Source organism: Lacerta agilis, chromosome 6 (assembly GCF_009819535.1).
Source record: "Lacerta agilis isolate rLacAgi1 chromosome 6, rLacAgi1.pri, whole genome shotgun sequence".
Taxonomy (NCBI): Eukaryota; Metazoa; Chordata; class Lepidosauria; order Squamata; family Lacertidae; genus Lacerta; species Lacerta agilis.
In genome coordinates this window covers 16,828,921-16,849,434 of record NC_046317.1, presented here as the reverse complement: position 1 = coordinate 16,849,434, position 20,514 = coordinate 16,828,921, and the positions used below count along the sequence as shown (strand labels likewise).

The window sequence follows — 20,514 nt, the reverse complement described above, 5'->3', positions numbered from 1 at the left end:
CTTCACGTAATCAGCCGGTGTTACCAGCAGGAAAACATTGCACTTTCTTACTAGTAATACCTGCATAGGGCCAAAGACTTAATCGCTGAAACATTCCAAGATAAAATATATATATATATAAAATAGGAATAAATCCTTCCAGTAGCACCTTAGAGAGCAACTAAGTTTGTTCTTAGTATGAGTTTTCATGTGCGAAAGCTCATACCAAGAACAAACTTAGTTGGTCTCTAAGGTGCTACTGGAAGGATTTTTTTATTTTGTTTTGACTATGGCAGACCAACACGGCTACCTACCTGTAACATTCCAAGACAAGGAAGAGATAATGAAGAATCAGTTTAAAACATAAAAAATAATTCTGAAACTGCACACTGTTCTTAAAAGGTGCTATGGCATTCCCTAAAGGCAAGTTTTCTGCAGCAATCAAACAAGGGCATCAAACACTGCTCTGGGCTTCTGGTTAGAAACATTTACAAGTCACATGGGCAGTAGCTCAGAGCACTCAAAATGCCATGAGACACTTAAAATCTGCATTTTTCTAACTGAAGTATTTGACAAATGCATATGATCTGCTGAGAACTTCTCCTGCCAAAGTCAGTCACAACAAAGTTCCCACTGAAAGAAAAATGAGACTTTACCTAGCCGTGACTAATAGCTTCCAATGTTTTTAAAATGGGACTTAGTCAAGACTAAGTTGTTCTTTAATATTTTAAGTCAGCAAGGGAATCTAATGTATTCATGAACAGTACTGTGACATTTTGTTTGTCTCTGCATTTTTGCCCGTGCCTTTTTAAATTTTATAAAATAAAAACAAAAATTTAACAATATTTTAATAACCCAATTTCCCTATTGCAGAATATAAACACAAAGGACAGTTATATTTTTGGTATGTACAAGATGGGACAATCCACTGACTGACCAAATACAAATCCTAATAATGCAGGATGTGTTGCATAAAAATATATATTTAGCTCAGTAAAATATATTCTAGAAAAAAAAATCAGAAAATTACATTGACTAGAGATTCATTCTTTAAGATCTTCCATCACTCAGCTCGGCTAGCAATCAAATATTTCTTGATTGTTAAGATATGGGAACCTGAGGTTGTCGGATTTGGTGTTTTTTTAAAAAAGATACCTGGCTTACAGCTGTTTCTGGAAAGTGGGTCCTCTTCTGCTTCCTTGAAGAGATCCCCACAAGATCTGTACAGAGAAGACTTGAATCCAATTGTAAACATGAATAAATTTAGCATCCAATGTGGTTTCATCAGGTGTGCATGTTTTGTAATAAACCTCTATTTTTCTTCCCTCCTTTCTTCTCATGCTATTCCCAAGTTCTCCTTCATCTTTTCATATACCACGTAACTGATGCTGACAGCGGGGAGCACCTTCATGAAGTTAGGAGCTATGCCCCTGTACAGTCCCAGGACTCCCTCCTTAGCAATAATCCTTTGGAAGAGACCAACCATGGATAATTGAGGGCCACTTTCTACCATGGCTATGGAAGGGGTTAAAAAAAAGGAGAAAGAAAGAGACAAGTATTACTTAAAAGTATCATTTAAGAAGTATTCTGAAGTTAACAAAAAATAGAATGTGTTTTTCATGCAATCAATCCTTCCGAAGCGTCAACATTCCAGAAAGAGGTTCGCTGCCTCACGTGCTGCTTGTGTGAAGCAGGCATTTGTCTCAAGCAGCTTTTGCCAACGCAGCGTCCTCCAGATGTTTCAATTTACAGCTCCCATCAGCTGCAGCCAGCACAGTTGTGCTGATTGGGGTTTATGAGAATTGTAGTCCAAAACTTACGGAGGGCACAATGTTGGCAAAAGCTGGTCTGGTGTATTTTAAAAGGGTGGCTTAATTCTGGGAAGTAAAGTAATTGCTGATAGCAGGTAGTATATATAAAATAATAATAATAATAATAATAATAATAATAATAATAATAATAATAATAATAATATATTTGTACCCCGCCCATCTGGCTGAGCTTCCCCAGCCACTCTGGGCGGCTCCCAAACAAATGTTAAAACAACACAGCATTAAATATTTAAAACGTCCCTAAACAGGGCTGCCTTCAGATGTCTCTTAAAAATAGGATAACTGCTTATTTCCTTGACATCTGATGGAATGGTGTTCCACAGGGTAGGCGCCACTACCGAAAAGGCCCTCTGCCTGGTTCCCTGTAACCTCACCTCTCGCAATGAGGGAACCGTCAGAAGGCCCTCGGCACTGGAACTCAGTGTCTGGGCTGAATGATGGGGGTGGAGACATTCCTTCAGGTATACAGGACCGAGGCTGTTTAGGGCTTTAAAGGTCAACAACAACACTTTGAATTGTGCTCGGAAACGTACTGGGAGCCAATGTAGATCTCTCAGGACTGGTGTTATGTGGTTCCGGCGGCCACTCCCGGTCACCAGTCTAGCTGCCGCATTCTGGATTAGTTGTAGTTTCCGGGTCACCTTCAAAGGTAGCCCCACGTAGAGCGCATTGCAGTAATCCAAGCGTGAGATAACCAGAGCATGCACCACTCTGGCAAAACAGTCCGCGGGCAGGTAGGGTCTCAGCCTGCGTACCAGATGGAGCTGGTAAACAGCTGCCCTGGACACAGAATTAACCTGCACTTCCATGGACAGCTGTGAGTCCAAAATGACTCCCAGGCTGCGCACCTGGTCCTTCAGGGGCACAGTTACCCCATTCAGGACCAGGGAGTCCCCCACACCCGCCCGCCCCCTGTCCCCCAAAAAACAGTACTTCTGTCTTGTCAGGATTCAACCGCAATCTGTTAGCTGCCATCCATCCTCCAACCACCTCCAGACACCCACACAAGACCTTCACCGCCTTCACTGGCTCTGATTTAAACGAGAGGTAGAGCTGGGTGTCATCTGCATACTGATGAACACCCAGCCCAAACCTCCTGATGATCTCTCCCAACAGCATCATATAGATATTAAAAAGCATGGGGGAGAGCATCTACCAAGAAAAAGAGGAAAATGTGGCCAAACCCTTAATGGGCAATAGCACCTAAAGTATTAAAGCCTTGGTAGCTTGTTCAACACAGGTGAACAAGCTCCTTTACCACAGAGACCAACACTCACCTTGAGCCTGCATTCGAGTGCGGATGAGGGCAAGAGGATAACTGGCTAACTGGCCACATGTACTGGACGCGGTACCACATGCCAGCAACACAAGTACACCAGGGTTGGCAGAGTCTGTTGCATATTTTTCTAGCCAGGTCTTCTTCAAAGCCTGCCAAGAGAACATTGATGCAGTTAATTGAACTTTACCTCAAAAAACCATAATGGCCAAGTATTCACATGAGAAACATGTCAAGCCAATTCCTAAACTCACTATCAGCATATTTTACAAGTGCATATTGGTCCATGATAGTTGGGACCGCCTCTCATCTCTTTCCAACCTAACAGCACAATCCTAACCATGTCCAGTCAGAGGTAAGTCCTACTGAATTGAGTGAGGCTTACTCCCAGGTAAGTGGGGTTAAGGATTGCAGCCTCAATTAGTTGTAAGATTTTGGAGTCATGCCTGCGGCGTAATGAATGAAGTAATAAGGAGTTTCATAAGCATTGGGAAGCTATGGAACACGTTAATTATCACCTGTTTTAAAAAAATCAGTTATGTAGATAGGAGAGAAATTAGACTTAAGTACACTTGTTAGTGAAGCCGGTGCAGGGTATTTCAGAACAAGAAAGCACAATACCAGCTAATCAGAGTTGGCATAATAGATAGCTGACAGGTAGCAAATGCAGAAAACATCAGTACAAAATTATTTCAGCATGTGGCATGCTTAAATGTGTTAAGATTAATGTATTGCAGTTATAATGAGAGGAGGCTGCTTTATAAATGACAGCAGCTGTGGGGCTAAGTAACATAGCATGAACCTCAGAAAGGCAGCAGTGTTAGAGAACTGTTTCTAGTTAGTCTGTTTGCTAACACCTTAAAAACCTACACATTTACTGTGGCATAAGCTTTTGTGGAGTAGACCTCACTTTGCAAAGTAGCTTTCTCAGGGTCTTGCTGTGTTAACAGCACTGTTCAAACCCTGTAAGTGTGGGTTTCACTGAGTTACCCAGGGCTAACAACAGCCAGCGTGTTTAGTACTGGTTTGTTTTCATTGTTCCTTATATAAACTGACGCCTGAGATTAATGGATTAGAACAAGCAGTCTCCTACACCCATTCTCACCCAGCTAATCCCTCTCTACACTCTCCCAGCTGTTAAAATTCCCAAACACCACCCCACTATTCCGCATATCCTTCAACTTCCCCCACTTACCTTAATATCCCATGCACCAAATGGTCTCTTCCTCAGTCCCCACTAAAGGGAAGCCCCAATCCTACATTGGCAGATACCGTGCCTGTGTGCATCCATGTGCACATGTTAGAAAGGTTTGTAAAAATTCTAAGGACTGAAATACAGAACCCAAATATATATAGAAGATTCCTTTGTTTGGAAGCCACTGACCATCGTTTACCAGGATTGCATGTAAGCAGGAAACAATGGTTAACAATGGCAGATCTGTTTTGTTTTGCCACTCAAGAAGGGACCAGTGAATTGGCAGTAAAGGAGATACATGCACACAATTCATGTATAGCTTGGCTCATTAACCTAGAATGTGATCATGTGAACCTGGCTATAGTATTGACACCAAAAGGAGAAGGAATTACTTTTTGCAGTTAGACTCGCTAAATAATTCTGGTTCAGCGACTTCACTCTTTCATTACAAAATTAATAATACATGATTTTGCCGTGCTGAGATCTCTGCTTGCTGGAAAAGCAGAAACGGCAAACGTTTAGACAGCTACTCAGCAGTCAATCTACATTACACCCTACAGGCTCACTTGTATCACTGTGCAGGCCAATTGTTATCTCAGCAAATAATACTTGTTTGTCTGGTTTCTAGGCATATTGAGCTGAGTTAAAATAGCTAGAAATAGCACCTGTTGCAATCCTCCCTGGATTGTACTTCAAACTACAGGTGGAAGAGTGCATGTTTGAATGCTACCACAAATTTTTAAAACTTCCTGAATATAGAAAACTAGCATACTCGGGGGGGGGGGAACTAAGCTAAAACATTTCTTATGGTTTACCCCATGAAAGGAGTCTTTAGATTAGGAACCCAGTCAGACATGCAGCCCTTCTGTTAAGAGTTCATAAAGGACTATATCACATATTGTTCTGCACATCTGAATCAGTTCTTAAGAGGGTTGTGGCAGAGAATGGTCACACATCAATAGACCTATGTCCCTGCAGGAACAGTCATTCAGAAAAAGATTTAATGCATATAGCAAAGGTAACATCAGATTCAGGTGTAAATACGTTTTTAAAATGGCAAATAGCCTGACTCCAGGATTCACTAGGCTAATTAATACCCGAGCAGTAGTGAAACAACAACTACACCAATGCAACATTTCAAATACACAAAATTATGCTGAAAGTTCAGTTATTATTGAGGTTATGTAACACACAAATATCTGGTTATGCTTGGCACCAACTGGCAAAGTATTCACTTGGGAGTCGAGCTACTTCAGAGTAAATAGCTTGGAGAATGGAACCTAAGAGAGTGTTTTATTAATCACAATTTAATTCCATTTATATCTTGCCTTTTGTCCAATGAGCTCAGGGTAGTACACACAAGGATTAGTCCACTTCATCTACACAACAACCAGATCAGTGAGGCAATACCTGGAACAAGGTAGCCAAATGAGCTTTGGCAGACATTGAGTTAAGCAGATATGCGAACCCAAGTCTCTTTCCCCAATCTAGGTCTAACATAACCATCTATTATATAATGCTCCTTTAGTTATATTGTCATGGGATACGCCAGTGAATTCCACTTACCTCATAAACAGCCAGATCTATGCCAGCATAAGGAATGATGCCCAAAATATTGGGAATATAACCTTTGTAAAAAGCCTTCACGCCTTCTCCTTTTAAGGTCTTCTTAGCACAGTCAAACATTCCAGAGTATTGTCCTGTTTTACCCACAGCCAGTCTGGTCTTTAATACCTAAGGTGGAGAAAAACTGTTGAAGTTAATCAAAATATTGCATTACTAAAATCTGCTATTCACTCTCTTGTATGTATGTATGTATGCATGCACGAACAAATGAACACGCGCGCACACAGCGGTATCACCAGTCAAAGTTGGTAAAAGGCACTTCCAGCAGGGGTAGATTTAGGGCTGTGGAAGTGGTGTGCACACAATGGGCACTAAACTCAAAGCTTGGTAAACGAGGCACTGGGCTTTGGGAAGGAGGGGTGAGGCACAGACAGGATCCTAGAGTCCTAGTTTGTGCTTTTCCAGCTTTGAGGAGGAGGTGGGAGGGCCCTGGGACCCTGCCTGAGCCCTTGTCTCTCCTTCCCAAACCAAGGTTCCTACTTACCCGCCTTTGGGAAGGGACCGTAAAAACTGGGGTGGGGGGAGTGCCAAATTTTGGGCTCACACAGGGCACCATAGTACCCAAGTCTGCCACTGCTCCTAGCTGCTAAGGTTGCCTGGGGCCTCTGATAGCAGAGACCCATTGCATACTAACTCGGACTAATGCTCCATCTTCTTCTATTCTTCTTAATCCCACTAGAAAAATCTCTATGGTCTCAAGCAGGTGACATTCCCAGTTCCGATACCCAAGATGCTTTAATTGGAAATGCTGGGGATTGAACCTGAGCCTTCATGCATGTGGAGTGTGCATTCTGCCAATGATCTAGGATCGCTCTGCAGCAACAGGCTTAAAACAGCACTCACCTCAGTTCAAAGATTTGGAAATAATTTTTAAAGAAGTTTGCAGAATGCTGACCAAAGTGCTGACCACACTTATCTACAAAAAAGTCGCTTCTCAGAAAAAGGATAGATGGTGCATGTTCACAAACAGAGCAGGTCAATCCAAAACTGACCTCCATGGGATAAATAGAAGTCTGTGCAGTCGCTCCAGCCAGGGAACCAGAAATAAACCTTTCAGCAGTGCCGACTTTCCCCCCTTCATCAACGAACATCTTCTTATACTGAATATTAAAACACACAGTGATAGGAAAGGTCACATTCTTCCCCATATAGTCACAAGCAGCTAACAGAACCACTTAGCAGTATCAAGAACACAAGCCATGTTAGTTTGTGGGAGGAGTTGCTGGTCTACATGGCAAAGTCCTGCACATAGGCAGCTCACTGTCACCACAATAATGTCTCCATCCCTTGTGCAAATCTCTATGACGGGCTGCTGTTGAGATCATTTTGACAATGCCAACCATCACCCATGTGAGGACATGGAGAGAGGCATGCTCAAGTGCCTCCTCCACAGTTACAGAGCATCCGATCCTGGAGATTTTTAATCTTTGCCTCTTAATGGGTGAAGATGGTTGTAATGTTTTTTATAGCAGCACAACAAATCTCATGTTCTTTCCAATTGAGCTATCCCAGCTGATGTGCTCTGGTCCAATGGGTCACGAAGAGTCGGACACGACTGAACGACTGAACAACAAGCTCCAATTCTAGAAGGGAACACAATGAGTGCAGATGAAAAACACTTTCCCTTTCCAGGACCAGGCTCTGAAGATACCTGCTCTGTATGTTATAGTAGCAACTTCTGCGAGGCGTGAGATTGACTTGCTGGCACTTGTGATATCACTAAGCCACCTTCTTCGCCACTCCAGAGCAGTTTTGCAACTATTTTTAATCTCTGTGTGTGTGTGTGTGTCAACTCACAAATAAGTAAGACTGCAAATGCTTAAATGAAAAATGCACATGCCACTCTTTTTATTATTATTTAAAATCCCATAAAAGAGAGTCACCCACCTGAAGCAAAGCTGATGGCTGAATCAGCACCTGATTCACTGGTCTGTCATTTCAACTGAGAAACTGGGCTCACATCTTGATTAAGAGGCCTGACAATAATATTTATTTCCATATTTCTTCCTCTCCGAACCTCAGCATTTTTCTAAAGCCACGTTAATTCCCCCCCTCCCTCATGTAGCAGGCAGAATCAGAATCAATTGATTACGGTCAAGCAATACGGACATATACAGCAATACAGAACATGTAAATAAAAGCAGGTTAAAATTAAACTCTATAAGATAGAACACGGTAAATAATAGATGTAAAGCCTTTGAAATATGTAATTAAATCCTTAACCACTAATTTAAAATGTTTGTGATAAGACATTGGCCATTAGATTCATTCAGAGCTTGCAGGAGACAGCGCCGCACAGACCAAGGAACTTTGCCATCAACAGATATCGGTTTTTTTATCTGACCCAGAATAACAAAGCTCAAGACTTCAGCCATTTTCTCCCTCTTTTCAATATGTGTCAGAAAATATATTATTTATCAGTTTGTTTGTTTTTAAGATACCTTTGGGAAACACAGAATTTCTAGTTCAATTTTCAAGCCTGTGTAGTGAGTTGTACCCTAGGTTTACTGCACAAAGTTGAAATCCCCATTCAGGCATGAAACATACAGAATGAGCCCCAAGCAAGTCACTCTCAACTGAATCGACTTTGTAATATTGTCGCGCAGATAAAATGGGTCTATTCTGTGTGCATCATCCTGTGTGACTTGGAGGAAGGGCAGGATATCTACGTGACTTTTTAAAGTACGTTTTTATGATTTAGCTTTCAGAACTTTCCGATTCAAGGGGAACATTGGTAAAAGAAGAAGAAGAGCTAAAGTTCCATCTCAGGAGGCACTTTCTCCTGCAGGGGGATTAGGATGTTATATAACCTACTAAAGCTGATTCAGAGGTAAATATAACACCGAAATCCATGGTGAGGCCCATCTTACTACAGCTCAGTTAATTCTGACCTTAGAAGAATAATGGCTGTGAAGTGTAGGATGGGCTAATCAAGCATTTTGCCATACAAATGCTGAAGTAGAGCTGAGGTGACAAGGCTGAAATCCAGCACGTGGCGGAGAATGTTTTAAAGTGCCTCTGAAATCAAATTTAAATCATTCAAGATTTTTTCTTTCTCAAAGGTAAGAAAGAAAGAAAAACAAAACAACTTCATACATTGCACAACTGGAACTTCTTGTGTGCTCAGCTGGCCTTCCTTCATTTATTTCATGCCGATCACCTTCATTTAACATCTTACCCGTTCATACGCCCAGAACTTAATAGCCGTTTCAGGTGCAATTTTAACAACATTGACACCATTTCCTCTCCAAAGCGAACGGACGCCTCCTTCTTTAACCATCTGCTGCAAGCCGCCTTTTATGTTCATTTTTCCCTTTGAGCCATGGACCTTTAGCAAAGAAAGAGAAAACATAATTGTTTGATACACATAGAAAGCTGAATTGACAGTTTAACTCCCCCCCTTTTTTTGTCTAAACAGAAATAAAGTGTGCAACCCCTTTAAGGAGGGAGCCATTCCAAATTCTATGCTAGCTGTTACTTTTCCTGGCTTACACCTGAAGGACAGGTTAAGGCCTAAACAACATGTTAAGCAAAGTCAAATTCCTCTGCATTTTTAAAATCCCGAATCAGCCTGGGCCGAGCTGTATCTTAAATAGTGAAGGGGGGGGTCCTCTTTAAAACAGTTTCTCAGTTGGAAGGTAGAACTTTCACCCTACAGATCAAAACGTAGCTGGTGAGGAGGGAGATTTTGAGGAGGAAATAGCTGGCGGGGAAAGGGCTAACCAGCCTCTCCTAGTCCTGCCCTCATTCCACTAATATACATCCTGAGCTGCTTTGAGTTAAAAACCAAGAACAAAATATATGGTCTGAGACTAAGGAAGTTCAAAAATAAATACAACTATGTGCCCATAAAAATACACTGCAGATATAACATTGCCTCCCAATGTGATTTTTTTTTTCGGGAACAGATTGCATTCTACAATGCCAAGTCTTCTTGGCATTACATGTGATGACGACATGCACTGCTTAAATGAATTTTACTCAACAGATCTAGCAGTCAAGTAAGGGCACTGCATTTAGGGCCGGATCCAATGTTGCAGTTCTGGGGGATTCTCCAGAACGCATTTGGGGGGTATTGGGGGGGGAGGGGAGGAAACAGAAGTTCTGTTTTGCTAGCAGAACAGAAACAACCCATAGAGAATCAGCAGCAAGATGCGCCCAACATCCTAATGCTGAACTAAGAAGAAGATTCCAGACACAGACCTAAGGCTGCCATCCTAACACACTTACCTACTCCAGTCAACTGGGCTTATCTTTGAGCAGACGCATACAGGCTTGCACTGAAAGCCCCAGTCAATTATTAAGTCCTTCCTGCATATATTCATGTTATATTTGAGTTAACAACCCATTGCAACAAATGCATTTCCCATTTACATAATGACTAGCACTCGTGGGCTCTCTAAAAATAGGTTCCTATAAATAACCTCTTTATACATGGAGCTTCTCTCAAAAACGGCTCGTATCTCATGATTCAATCTTATTTCTTAGGAAGGGCAAGATACCCAATACGCCAAAGAGGCACAAAACTTGTCAGCCCTGTCCCAGAAGGCCTTGCGTTTGTAGGACTCAAACAGCAGCACATGGGGCAAATTACTATGGAAAGAGCAGGCACTGTCCCAAATCTTTTTTTATTCAACATGACGGCCTGCTCTTCAAAATTAAAAATCGCACCAGGTGTGTTCAACCCTTTGGGCACAGCATGTCTGGATATGGTTCCGGGGGGCTAGGCTTTAAAGCAACCCACCTGCATCATGACTTTCAGGCGGTCCAGTGGCGCTGTTCCCGTTCGAGATACTGCACCAGCAACCGCTCCTGACAAAAGCTGTCTCCACCACTGCCCAGTCTTTTTCTCCTCTTCTGTGAATTCATCTGGGATAGTCAGACTGTCTCCAATGTCCAATACCTGTTAAGATGCAAAACAAAAGAGTTAAATCAACACCCAACAGCCTTGCCTTTCAACAAAGAGCCCTCATTGTTACAGAACTCACGTGAGGACAATTCCAAGCAGCTACGATGAAAAACAAGAAGAGAAAGGAAGCATACATATTTTTTTCCTGACTACATCTGAAACCGTGCAGTCTAAAAAACCCACCATTTCAAAAACCGCACCATCATCATTAAAAATGATAGTAAATTTCTGCCTCGTATACTTCTGTAAAAGAGACATGGCATGGAGGTGAGCGATGCTTTCCAGACAGAGTGCTGAAATCCTAATGGCTACAAAGCACAGTTCGACTTTCTTCCCGGCAGCTTTTAAGGATTACCAAGATTAACCTTTTGACAACTTCCTAAAAAGATTATCAGCCCAGTTACTTGTAATTCATCCAAGTATTTTTATCTCCAATGAATTATTATGTTAATTAAAAGAAGAAGAAGAAGACATCCATCTTGCTTTGGCATATCTATCATTAGTTCGCCCCCCCCCCCACTCTACCAGATTGCATGGTCCAAATATAGTTTATTTTTATTTTTACATGTATAACACACAATCCTTTCTATTTCAGCAGGCAGGTAAAGCAAGTTGTCCTATGCCTATTTACAGAACTTGATTACCAGTACTTTTTCTTTGTTTTAAACACCACATTATTGTCTTTCTTATTGTAGTGCAAACTGCTTTTTGACCATCTGTGGTGTAAGGTAGACCAGTGTTTTTCAACCACTGTTCCGCGGCACACTAGTGTGCCGCGAGATGTTGCCTGGTGTGCCGTGGGAAAAATTGAAAAATTCAAGAGAATTACTTTATATATAGTCAATATAGGCACAGAGTTAATTTTTTTAACATTTTCTAATGGTGGTGTGCCTCGTGATTTTTTTCATGAAAAAGTGTGCCTTTGCCCAAAAAAGGTTGAAAAACACTGAGGTAGACTATACTCGAAATATAGTACAGATTTTCTTCACTCCCTCCTTTAAACAATGCAGTAGCACTGGGTTTTTTCCCCATAGGATGCTGCTACAACATTAAAAGTTATGCAACCTGTCAGGTGGTGGAAGGGCTCTCGGGATGCTACAGAGAGCCCCGGTCCCACCTGACCAGCAGCACCTCCTCTGGCAGAAGAGGGAGCAGCGAGGCTTCCAGCGGGGAGGGGGCAGGCTTTTCAGGGTATGGAGGGAAAAGGCTCTGAGAATGCTGGAGAGATCTCGCACTGCTCTCACTCAAGGGGCGAGGAAGGAGACACGCAGCTTCCAGCGCCCCAAAGGCGTCAAGGGGTGAAACGAAAGGATGGGAGGTGGGGTTTCCGTATACCGAAGCTCTTTTGTTGGGGTCAGAACCGGAAGGGGCCATTCCCGGATTCTGACGACGCTTGATACAGACACGAACTTATTAGCTCTGCACTGTACATACCGGTAGTTTGCACAATAAAACTCTTAAAGGAAACTCAGAGTTTTGCCTGCTTACTCATGAGCAACGAGCAGAGGACCTTACACAACCACATGAACATAGCCAGTTTGCACAAGTTCTTATCGTGGAATTGTTACTGCTATGAAACAATTGAGTTGTGAAGACCAGGGCAACAGTTGGGGGCTTTGAAATTCTGCAGCAGTTCTATGGGATGAACCAACAGGAAATTTGCTACTATGGTGGCCATTCTCATGGTTAAAAGGGATGAATCTTTGATAAAATTACTGAAGAGAAAAAGACAACAATTTTCTATATAAGTAGTTTAAATATAGACTTTCCTCTTCATAATTCTTTAACTAGCTGACATTTTGGCACCATGATCTATATAAAAATCTATTTTATGATATAATTCAGCAGGCCTCAAAAGACATCTCCAATAAATTGAAGTAGTAATGGGCTTATAATGAACGTATGCTTTTAAAACGTATTTAAGCTACAGTCATAGTCTATCAATAATACTGGTATTTTAATTTTAAATATCCATATTCTCTCAGACTTTACTCGTCTTTTAGACACCCTGTCAATCCAAAATGCAGCTGCTCTTAAACTCTGATTCTAACTCTATCAGAAATGGGATGAAATCAAACAGAATTCAGCTTGACAGCCACACTTTTTAACAGTGAATTACAAACTGAGAATCCAGAATTCAGAATGGAAATGTGCATTTACATTTGCAAGTGTTTATAATAAACAAATTAAAAGATGCCTGCTTCTTGGGAGGAAAGCAATGACAAACCAAGACAGCATCTTAAAAAGCAGAGACATCACCTTGCCGATAAAGGTCCTTATAGTTAAAGCTATGGTTTTCCCAGTAGTAATGTATGGAAGTGAGAGCTGGACCATAAAGAAGACTGATCGCCGAAGAATTGATGCTTTTGAATTATGGTGCTGGAGGAGACTCTTGAGAGTCCCATGGATTGCAAAAAGGTCAAACTTATCCATCCTTAAAGAAATCAGCCCTGAGTGCTCACTGGAAGGACAGATCCTGAAATTGAGGCTCCAGTACTTTGGCCACCTCATGAGAAGAGAAGACTCCCTAGAAAAGACCCTGATGTTAGGAAAGATGGAGGGCACAAGGAGAAGGGGACAACAGAGGATGAGATGGTTGGACAGTGTTCTCGAAGCGACTGGCATGAGTTTGGCCAAACTGCGGGAGGCAGTGAAAGATAGGCGTGCCTGGCGTGCTCTGGTCCATGGGGTCACGAAGAGCCGGACACGACTGAACAACAACAAATTTTCAAGACTCTTTGGATTACTAGCTAAACCTTTTCTCCTCGGTATTCCAAACCCAAGCACCTGCTTCTATACAAGGTTTGGCATGTTCTAAGAATAATTCTTCTATGCCCTTCCAAAAGCGGGTTGCTGCCACCAGCCCCAAACTCTCTATATTTTGATCTTCCTCCAAAATAGGAGACCTCTTTAGAAGGATGTTCTAAAATAAACATATTCACCAGTTAACCATTTTTACTGACTTCAATGGGATTCCCCCCCCCCTTCCTACAATAAGCATATAGAGCCATAATCTTAACAGTAGCAGAGTCACTGCAGCTTAAGGGTTACAGTAGCAGCCTAAGACTGGTGGAACCAAAGCATACCCCCAACATGCACTTCTGCTGATGCAACTCATTAGTAAATCCTGCTCAAAATTGTCTGCACTATGACTACCATAAAAAAATGTAATGCATACTCACTGTAGAATGTTTCCAGTATCGAATGATTCCTTGAATGTCTGTAGCAGGATTAAATAGGAAGTGGTCCCGCCATTCATTCCAGTCCACTGACATTGTCCCGTCAGCATCTATGCTAAAAATTCAAAATGACATAATCAGAATTCTTTGCAATATTCAAAACAAACCAACTTCTAGCCATGCATTGTGAAGCTTTGGTTTGTTAAATCAACTGGAGTCTGTTATGAACCAGAGCCCCTGGTTCACATACAACGACAACTTAATCTTCTAGTGGTATTCAATGAGTTTACAGCTTGTATATTTGTGTACAAAAAGATGAGGCTTGCTTGGGCTTGTTCCAGCTTGAGCATGTCAGGATAAACCATAGTATAGGGTGCAAAGATGGCCACAGAGAAGCCATGGTTTACCTTGTCAACCTAAGTTATGCTTCTAGAAAATAGTATAAAATATTATATCAGCAAGACTCACTTGTCACCAAGCAAAGAGAGGCTGGTAAATAGTTACATATCCTAGTGGGATGAGATTTCAGCAGGGGGGACGTGGCACTTCTGCTTCCCATCAATCTAAAGCTCCTCCCAATCCCACTACTATAAACCCCAAGAGGGCCACTAGGTCGATGTTCCAAGCAGAGTTGAATCCTGAACATGGGCATTCCTGTTATGATGTGCCCCCAACTTCCTAGCATTTTGTTGTTTGTCCTCACTTGTTAACAGGCAGCGCCAACTCTGTGGTGTCCTGCAAATTAGCTAGGTCACAAAGTTTGGGAAGGCACATTTCCCCCTACATGTGTTTTTTCATAGAATAATAGAATTATAGAGTTGGAAGGGACTTCAAGGAACAACAAGCAGGCACATTTCATTATATCAGAGATAATATTTTCTCCTGACATCACACCTTTCCCCGTTTGCCCAGTCAAGGCTAACAGAGGAGACTGAGCTTCTAGAATTCATTCACACCTGTCAGAGCCCAGCACAACTCCCTCAGGAATGGATTTTTCTCCCTACCTGAGGGTGTTGTCACTGCCCAAATATTGGCTCAACACTGTAGGAGAAGAGAGGATGCTCAGGAGAGCCTCTCCTGTCCCCTTCCTGGCCTCAATGCTACTCAATTTAAAATAATAGCAGGTGCTGACCTTTGTAGAATCTTTGCTGCTTGTTTTTCTGAAATATCTATACCCAAGATCTTGAGGGACTGAACAATTTCTGAGGCGTCAATTACTCCTTTATAAGAGGGAGAGAAAAGACAAATGAGATGAAGGGCTCTGCAGCTCCAGGTCGCTTGACTCGGACCTTACAGACTTTTAAATATTTGCATGTTATTACAGATAGTCAAGAGAAGAGCACCAGGAATTTGGGAACAGGGAGTAGGTCAGTATACAAAAAAACAAAACAAATATAAAGATGTACACCAAAAAAGAGCATTAAAAATACTAGGTACAAGGTCCAGCTAGATGTACCAATGTCTGACTCTGTATAAAGCAGTTTCCTATGTTCCTATGTGGGGAAGTTGGTTCAGAGGAGACAGCAAACTGCAGATACTTTGAAAAAACTGATTCATATACTGCAGGCATGTCCAACAGGTAGATCGTGATCTACCGGTAGATCACTGGCTCCCCTCAAAGAAGCTCAACAACTTTGACTCCCCTAAAAAAGCTTAACAACTTTGACCTGAACCCCTAAAAATGGGCTTTCCTCCCTAAAAAAAGCTCTACAACCTGAACCCCCCAAAATGGGGTAGATCACTGCCTGTTTTTAACTCTGTGAGTAGATCACAGTCTCTTGGGAGTTGGCCACCCCTGATATACTGTATTGGTTTATTACATATGGCTTTCCAAACCAGCTCATTGACAGTTTTCATTCTTTAATATAAATCTATTGAAAATGTTAAACCACAGAGTCTAGGGCTTGCTGATCAGGTCGGCGGTTCAGTGAGCTCCCGTTGCTCGGTCCCTGCTCCTGCCAACCTAGCAGTGCGAAAGCACGTCAAATTCAAGTAGATAAATAGGGACCACTCTGGCAGGAAGGTAAACAGCGTTTCCGTGCACTGCTCTGGTTTGCCAGAAGTGGCTTAGTCATGTTGACCACATGACCCGGAAGCTGTACGCCGGCTCCCTCGGCCAGTAAAGCAAGATGAGCGCCGCAACCCCAGAGTCGGACACGACTGGACCTAATGGTCAGGGGTCCCTTTACCTTATTGAAAATGTTAATTAGATATTGTATCATGACACTTTCTTGTTTATGTCGTCTTTACATTTTTAACGCTGATCTCTTCACATAATTATGTAATTAATGCTTACATTTTATTTCTATGTTGCGCTGAGAATTTTTGATTGACTTGAAAGAAATATACTCCTTTGTGTATCTTAACACAACAGATATGGTGGAAAAATTGGATCCTACCATCATTGTTTTTGTCGAGACTTTTAAATGCTAATTTCATTTTCTTCTCATGGTCTTTAAGATAGCGTGTAAATTCTTCAAAGTCCAGCCGGCCATCTTGGTTAGTATCTCCAGCTCTGAAAATTTTCTGTTTTTAAAAAAATGCATATTGAAGAAGAATTAGTAATGGTGCTTACAGTATTCTCCTTTTCTGAACAAATAATTTCTGTACTTTCAGTTAATAGAATTATATACATTTCCTGGAAATGTGGACAATTAAATGCAGTACAGTAATTTAGCTAAACAGTGTTCTCTTCTTGGATGTGGTCTATGGAATCTTGCTACTGAAATATTACAAAAGCTGCATTCCAGCCTGCAGTGGTGTATCCCTAAATCCTATTTAACTGGAATAACACTTTCTGCATGTATCTTTTCATAGGAACTGCTCCAAATGTATTCTGATGTGTTTTACCATGGAAGAAGACCCAATATTGTGCCTGCAATCTGCATCTGTTTGTCCCTGCCCAATTCCCTCATGGCATTCTATCTACAGTACTGGGCTACACAACCTCATTAGAGCATTATGAGAAACATAAGACTGTTATTTTTAATGTATGACATTTTATTTTATTTTTTATTTTGCTGGAAGCAAATAGGAAGGGTATAAACAATAAAATTACTATTATTATTATTAGTAGTAGTATTATCTCATACAGTGGAACCTCGGGTTACAGATGCTTCAGGTTACAGATGCTTCAGGTTACAGACTCCACTAACCCAGAAATAGTACCTCGGGTTAAGAACTTTGCTTCAGGATGAGAACAGAAATTGTGCGGCGGTGGCATGGCAGCAGCAGGAGGCCCCGTTAGCTAAAGTGGTACCTCAGGTTAAGAACAGTTTCAGGTTAAGAATGGACCTCCAAAACGAATTAAGTTCTTAACCCAAGGTACCACTGTACGCAAGAGGAAAAAGCAGCCAAAGGGCAATGCAAAGCTGAGCTGTTCTGTCTTGATAGCTGGTAATAACATTCTCCGCCTCTGGCTACTCTGGTGGAATGCCTGTGCTAAAGAATAAATGGGCAAAAATCTAACATGAAAAAGAACACCATTTCAGCCTCCCAGCATACTCTGCTGTCAATAGAATTGTGCTGCAAGAAAAATTCTAAATGATTAAAAAAAATAAGGAGCCCTAGATATGGTTTCTACTTAAACGTAGCAGTGCCTGGAAAGGAGCTCGGGCAGCACTCTGACTTTCTTTCTTGGAAAAGCACTTATTTAGCAAAAATTAACATTATATGACACCATGTAAACAAAAGAACAAAATTCATTAAATATGAAGAAGTAGGTCACATTCAGAAGTTAACTGGCAGTAGGCTGCAGATATCCATAAGAGAATACCTCTTCACACAACTATGTCTTCTGGAATGCACTGCCACTTTAAGCGGCAATCACCACTAGCTTAAATGGCTAACCCCGTACTGCACAGATAGCTTTAATGCAGTGATTACTACCTATGCAGCTAGCTATAATACATGAATTGCTCAAAATAATATGGGGAGAATGTTATTGTTTCCATAAATATGAGCTGCTGCTTCATGTTAATAAGCCACAAAAGCAAACCCTAAAACAGGTTCAAATGCCAGTATTAATTAGCCTAATGAGATACTTAGGCTACCTTAATGACATACAGATGATGTGCAACTAATCACAGTGGCATCAGGAATTCTATTTTACGAAGAACATCACCGAACAATGACCTAGAGGTTCATAGACAGAGATTAACCCCCTGCCCCCCCCCAAAATATTGATCATTATAAGGTTTATTGGTTCTGGTATCATTCCAGTTGGTTGTGAGCATCTGTGTGTAATGTATTTATGTGCTTTAAAACAGAAATATCTTCTACATGGACATAAATATCTAGATTCAACCCTCCTTCCCAGACATACATACATGTGTACTCAAGTAGCTTGTGCACTCGCTGCTATTATACTAACCATGAGTATACTGCATATACATTTTTGTCAAGGCCAGTACAACAGGTTTGCTAACACAAGTTCTAGGAATGCAAGATTCATAGTGATTATGCAGTTCAAAGTACTGTAACTATCTTCCCTAAAGAAACAGGTCCATCTCACCGTGAGGCAGGAGGCCAGGGAATATCATTGAAGCGCAGAAAATTGTTATCTACTTCATTCTTTACTATTATAGTCTCACCACCATGTGGGAACAACATTTGGCTTTTCTGCCTCAAGCAGAACACATGGGGGCATCATTGGTGCTGTCACCCCTGTACGTGGCTCCTGAAACATGAGGACATAAATGCACTGATGATTCTGGCAGGCACGTTCCTTTTATTCTTAGATCAGTAGCCTGTCACATAGAGTACCTGTATATGTAATGTGTAAAAACTGCCACAACACAAGTGTCCAAACTAGCTTACAGGAATTTTTAAAAAATAAAAATGAAAGCAAAAAATAATGGGAGTAATGGGAACAAATTAAAACAAGTCAAGAAAAACATCAACTTCATAGGCCTTCTAGAATTTGCTGGGGGTGGGGGATAAGTCTTCACAGCATTGCAAAAGACCTGGAGGAAAGAGGGCGGGTGGACATTCCAGGGGAAAGTTCCTGGCTCCAAATGTGAAAATGGCAAAAACCACACTCATCAGCCACCACCAAAGAGATACTTTTAGGAATATGGGAGGAGGTAGTACCAGTCTATTAAGGGCTTTTAATGTCCTTCCTAAATATCCTGAGGAGTGTGAGGGAACAGCACCGGATTTAAGGCAGTGTGGATGGTTCCCCTGCACAGGGCGCCAAGACGGTGGGGTGTAAAATAATAATAATAATAATCTCTATATTTACACAGGTACCTACTCAAAGTTAGACCCTGGTCAGACGGGTGTTTGAGTTGCCACAACTGTGATGTAGTGCACTTGACAGCATGCACAGAGTGGAAGGCGAGAGGGAGAAAAGCACAAAAATAAGAAATATTGGGCAGGGGGCAAATTTTGTCCTTGCTCAGGGCACTATATTAGCAAAGTCCGCCCCTGCACCTTGAGTGCAAAGCAGGTGTGATGCCCCATCACCACTGTTGAAAACAACTCTTGGTCTGGTTGACTCCCACATGTGTACAACAGAAGGCAGGGCATCACCTTAGACAACAAATTTCCTTAGGCAGTGCAGATGATCAGAACTGCAACATTCTTACCACCACATAACCTCAACGGGGTAATTTTGTGGCAGTGCAGTCAATGTAGTTCGTGTTGTAACTTCTGACAGAACAGCACTGTAGTGTACACAAGCAGCTTCAAGCCACACAGGCCTATTCAGATGCAGACCAGATAGGCCCTTAGTCATGAATGGCAAGTGGATATAGTCTTTTAGGTCAATAGTCCATGTTGCACTGACTCAGGCAGGCTGGAATGTAGAAAAGGAAGTTCCTTCTTTCATAAAAGAGGTGGTTTTAAAATCGAATAAATAATAATAAAAACAGTAATTTACTTTTTGCACTATTCTGCCTCATCAAACCACTCGGTTAAACCCTTTAAGGCAGGGGTCAGCAAACATTTTCAGCAGGGGGCCGGTCCACTGTCCCTCAGACCTTGTGGGGGGCCGGACTATATGGGAGAGGGGGATGAACGAATTCCTATTCCCCACAAATAACTCAGAGGTGCATGTTAAATAAAAGGATACATTATACTCATGTAAAAACACGATGATTCCCGGACTGTCCGCGGGCCGGATTTAGAAGGCTATTGGGCCGCATCCGGCCCCCGGGCCTTAGTTTACGATATCCTAGGGCTTGTAATGCTGGAACTGGCTTTGGCCCGCCTCCCCTCGCGCCCTCCAGGGTTCAGATTCCGGCGCCAAGCCTCGCACCCACCTTCTCCGCGTCATCTCCCAGGGGGATGCCCAGAGCCTTGAGTCCGGATTGCAGCTCGGCAATGTCCACGCGGCCGTCCCCATCGCGGTCCAGCTTCTGGAAGAGGTTTTCGTACCGCGGGTTCCTGTCGGGCGCTTCGCAGGCAGCCTCCGGGAGCGCAAACGAGCTTCTCCAGAAGCGAAACATGATGCAGGAGAGAGGGGGAATGTGTCGGGGGGCGGGCAGAAGAAATGACGGGAAGCGGGGCAGAAGCAA

At 42.1% G+C, this 20,514-nt stretch overlaps 1 protein-coding gene across 1 annotated transcript; it reads right to left on the bottom strand.

The window, feature by feature from the left end:
* Positions 1-990: 990 nt before the first annotated feature.
* Positions 991-20,490, bottom strand: SLC25A24 (solute carrier family 25 member 24). The gene is made up of 10 exons (XM_033151474.1): positions 20,260-20,490; positions 16,396-16,522; positions 15,129-15,216; positions 14,000-14,111; positions 10,653-10,811; positions 9,087-9,236; positions 6,901-7,008; positions 5,849-6,016; positions 3,089-3,239; positions 991-1,494 (listed from the first exon to the last, which is right to left on the bottom strand). The coding sequence occupies exons 1-10, from the start codon at positions 20,443-20,445 to the stop codon at positions 1,316-1,318; spliced, it is 1,428 nt and encodes a 475-aa protein (XP_033007365.1). The 5' UTR covers positions 20,446-20,490; the 3' UTR covers positions 991-1,315.
* Between the last annotated feature and the right edge of the window lie 24 nt (positions 20,491-20,514).

What these genes read in the sequence shown, in the direction of transcription:
- SLC25A24 (XM_033151474.1), bottom strand. Translation starts at nt 20,445, where the DNA reads ATGTTTCGCTTCTGGAGAAGCTCGTTTGCGCTCCCGGAGGCTGCCTGC. An exon ending in GCAGCAAAGATTCTACAAAG is followed by an intron (nt 14,112 to 15,128) that starts GTCAGCACCTGC and finishes TTGAATTTTTAG; the next exon opens with CATAGATGCTGACGGGACAA. An exon ending in AGTTCTGGGCGTATGAACGG is followed by an intron (nt 7,009 to 9,086) that starts GTAAGATGTTAA and finishes TTTAATATTCAG; the next exon opens with TATAAGAAGATGTTCGTTGA.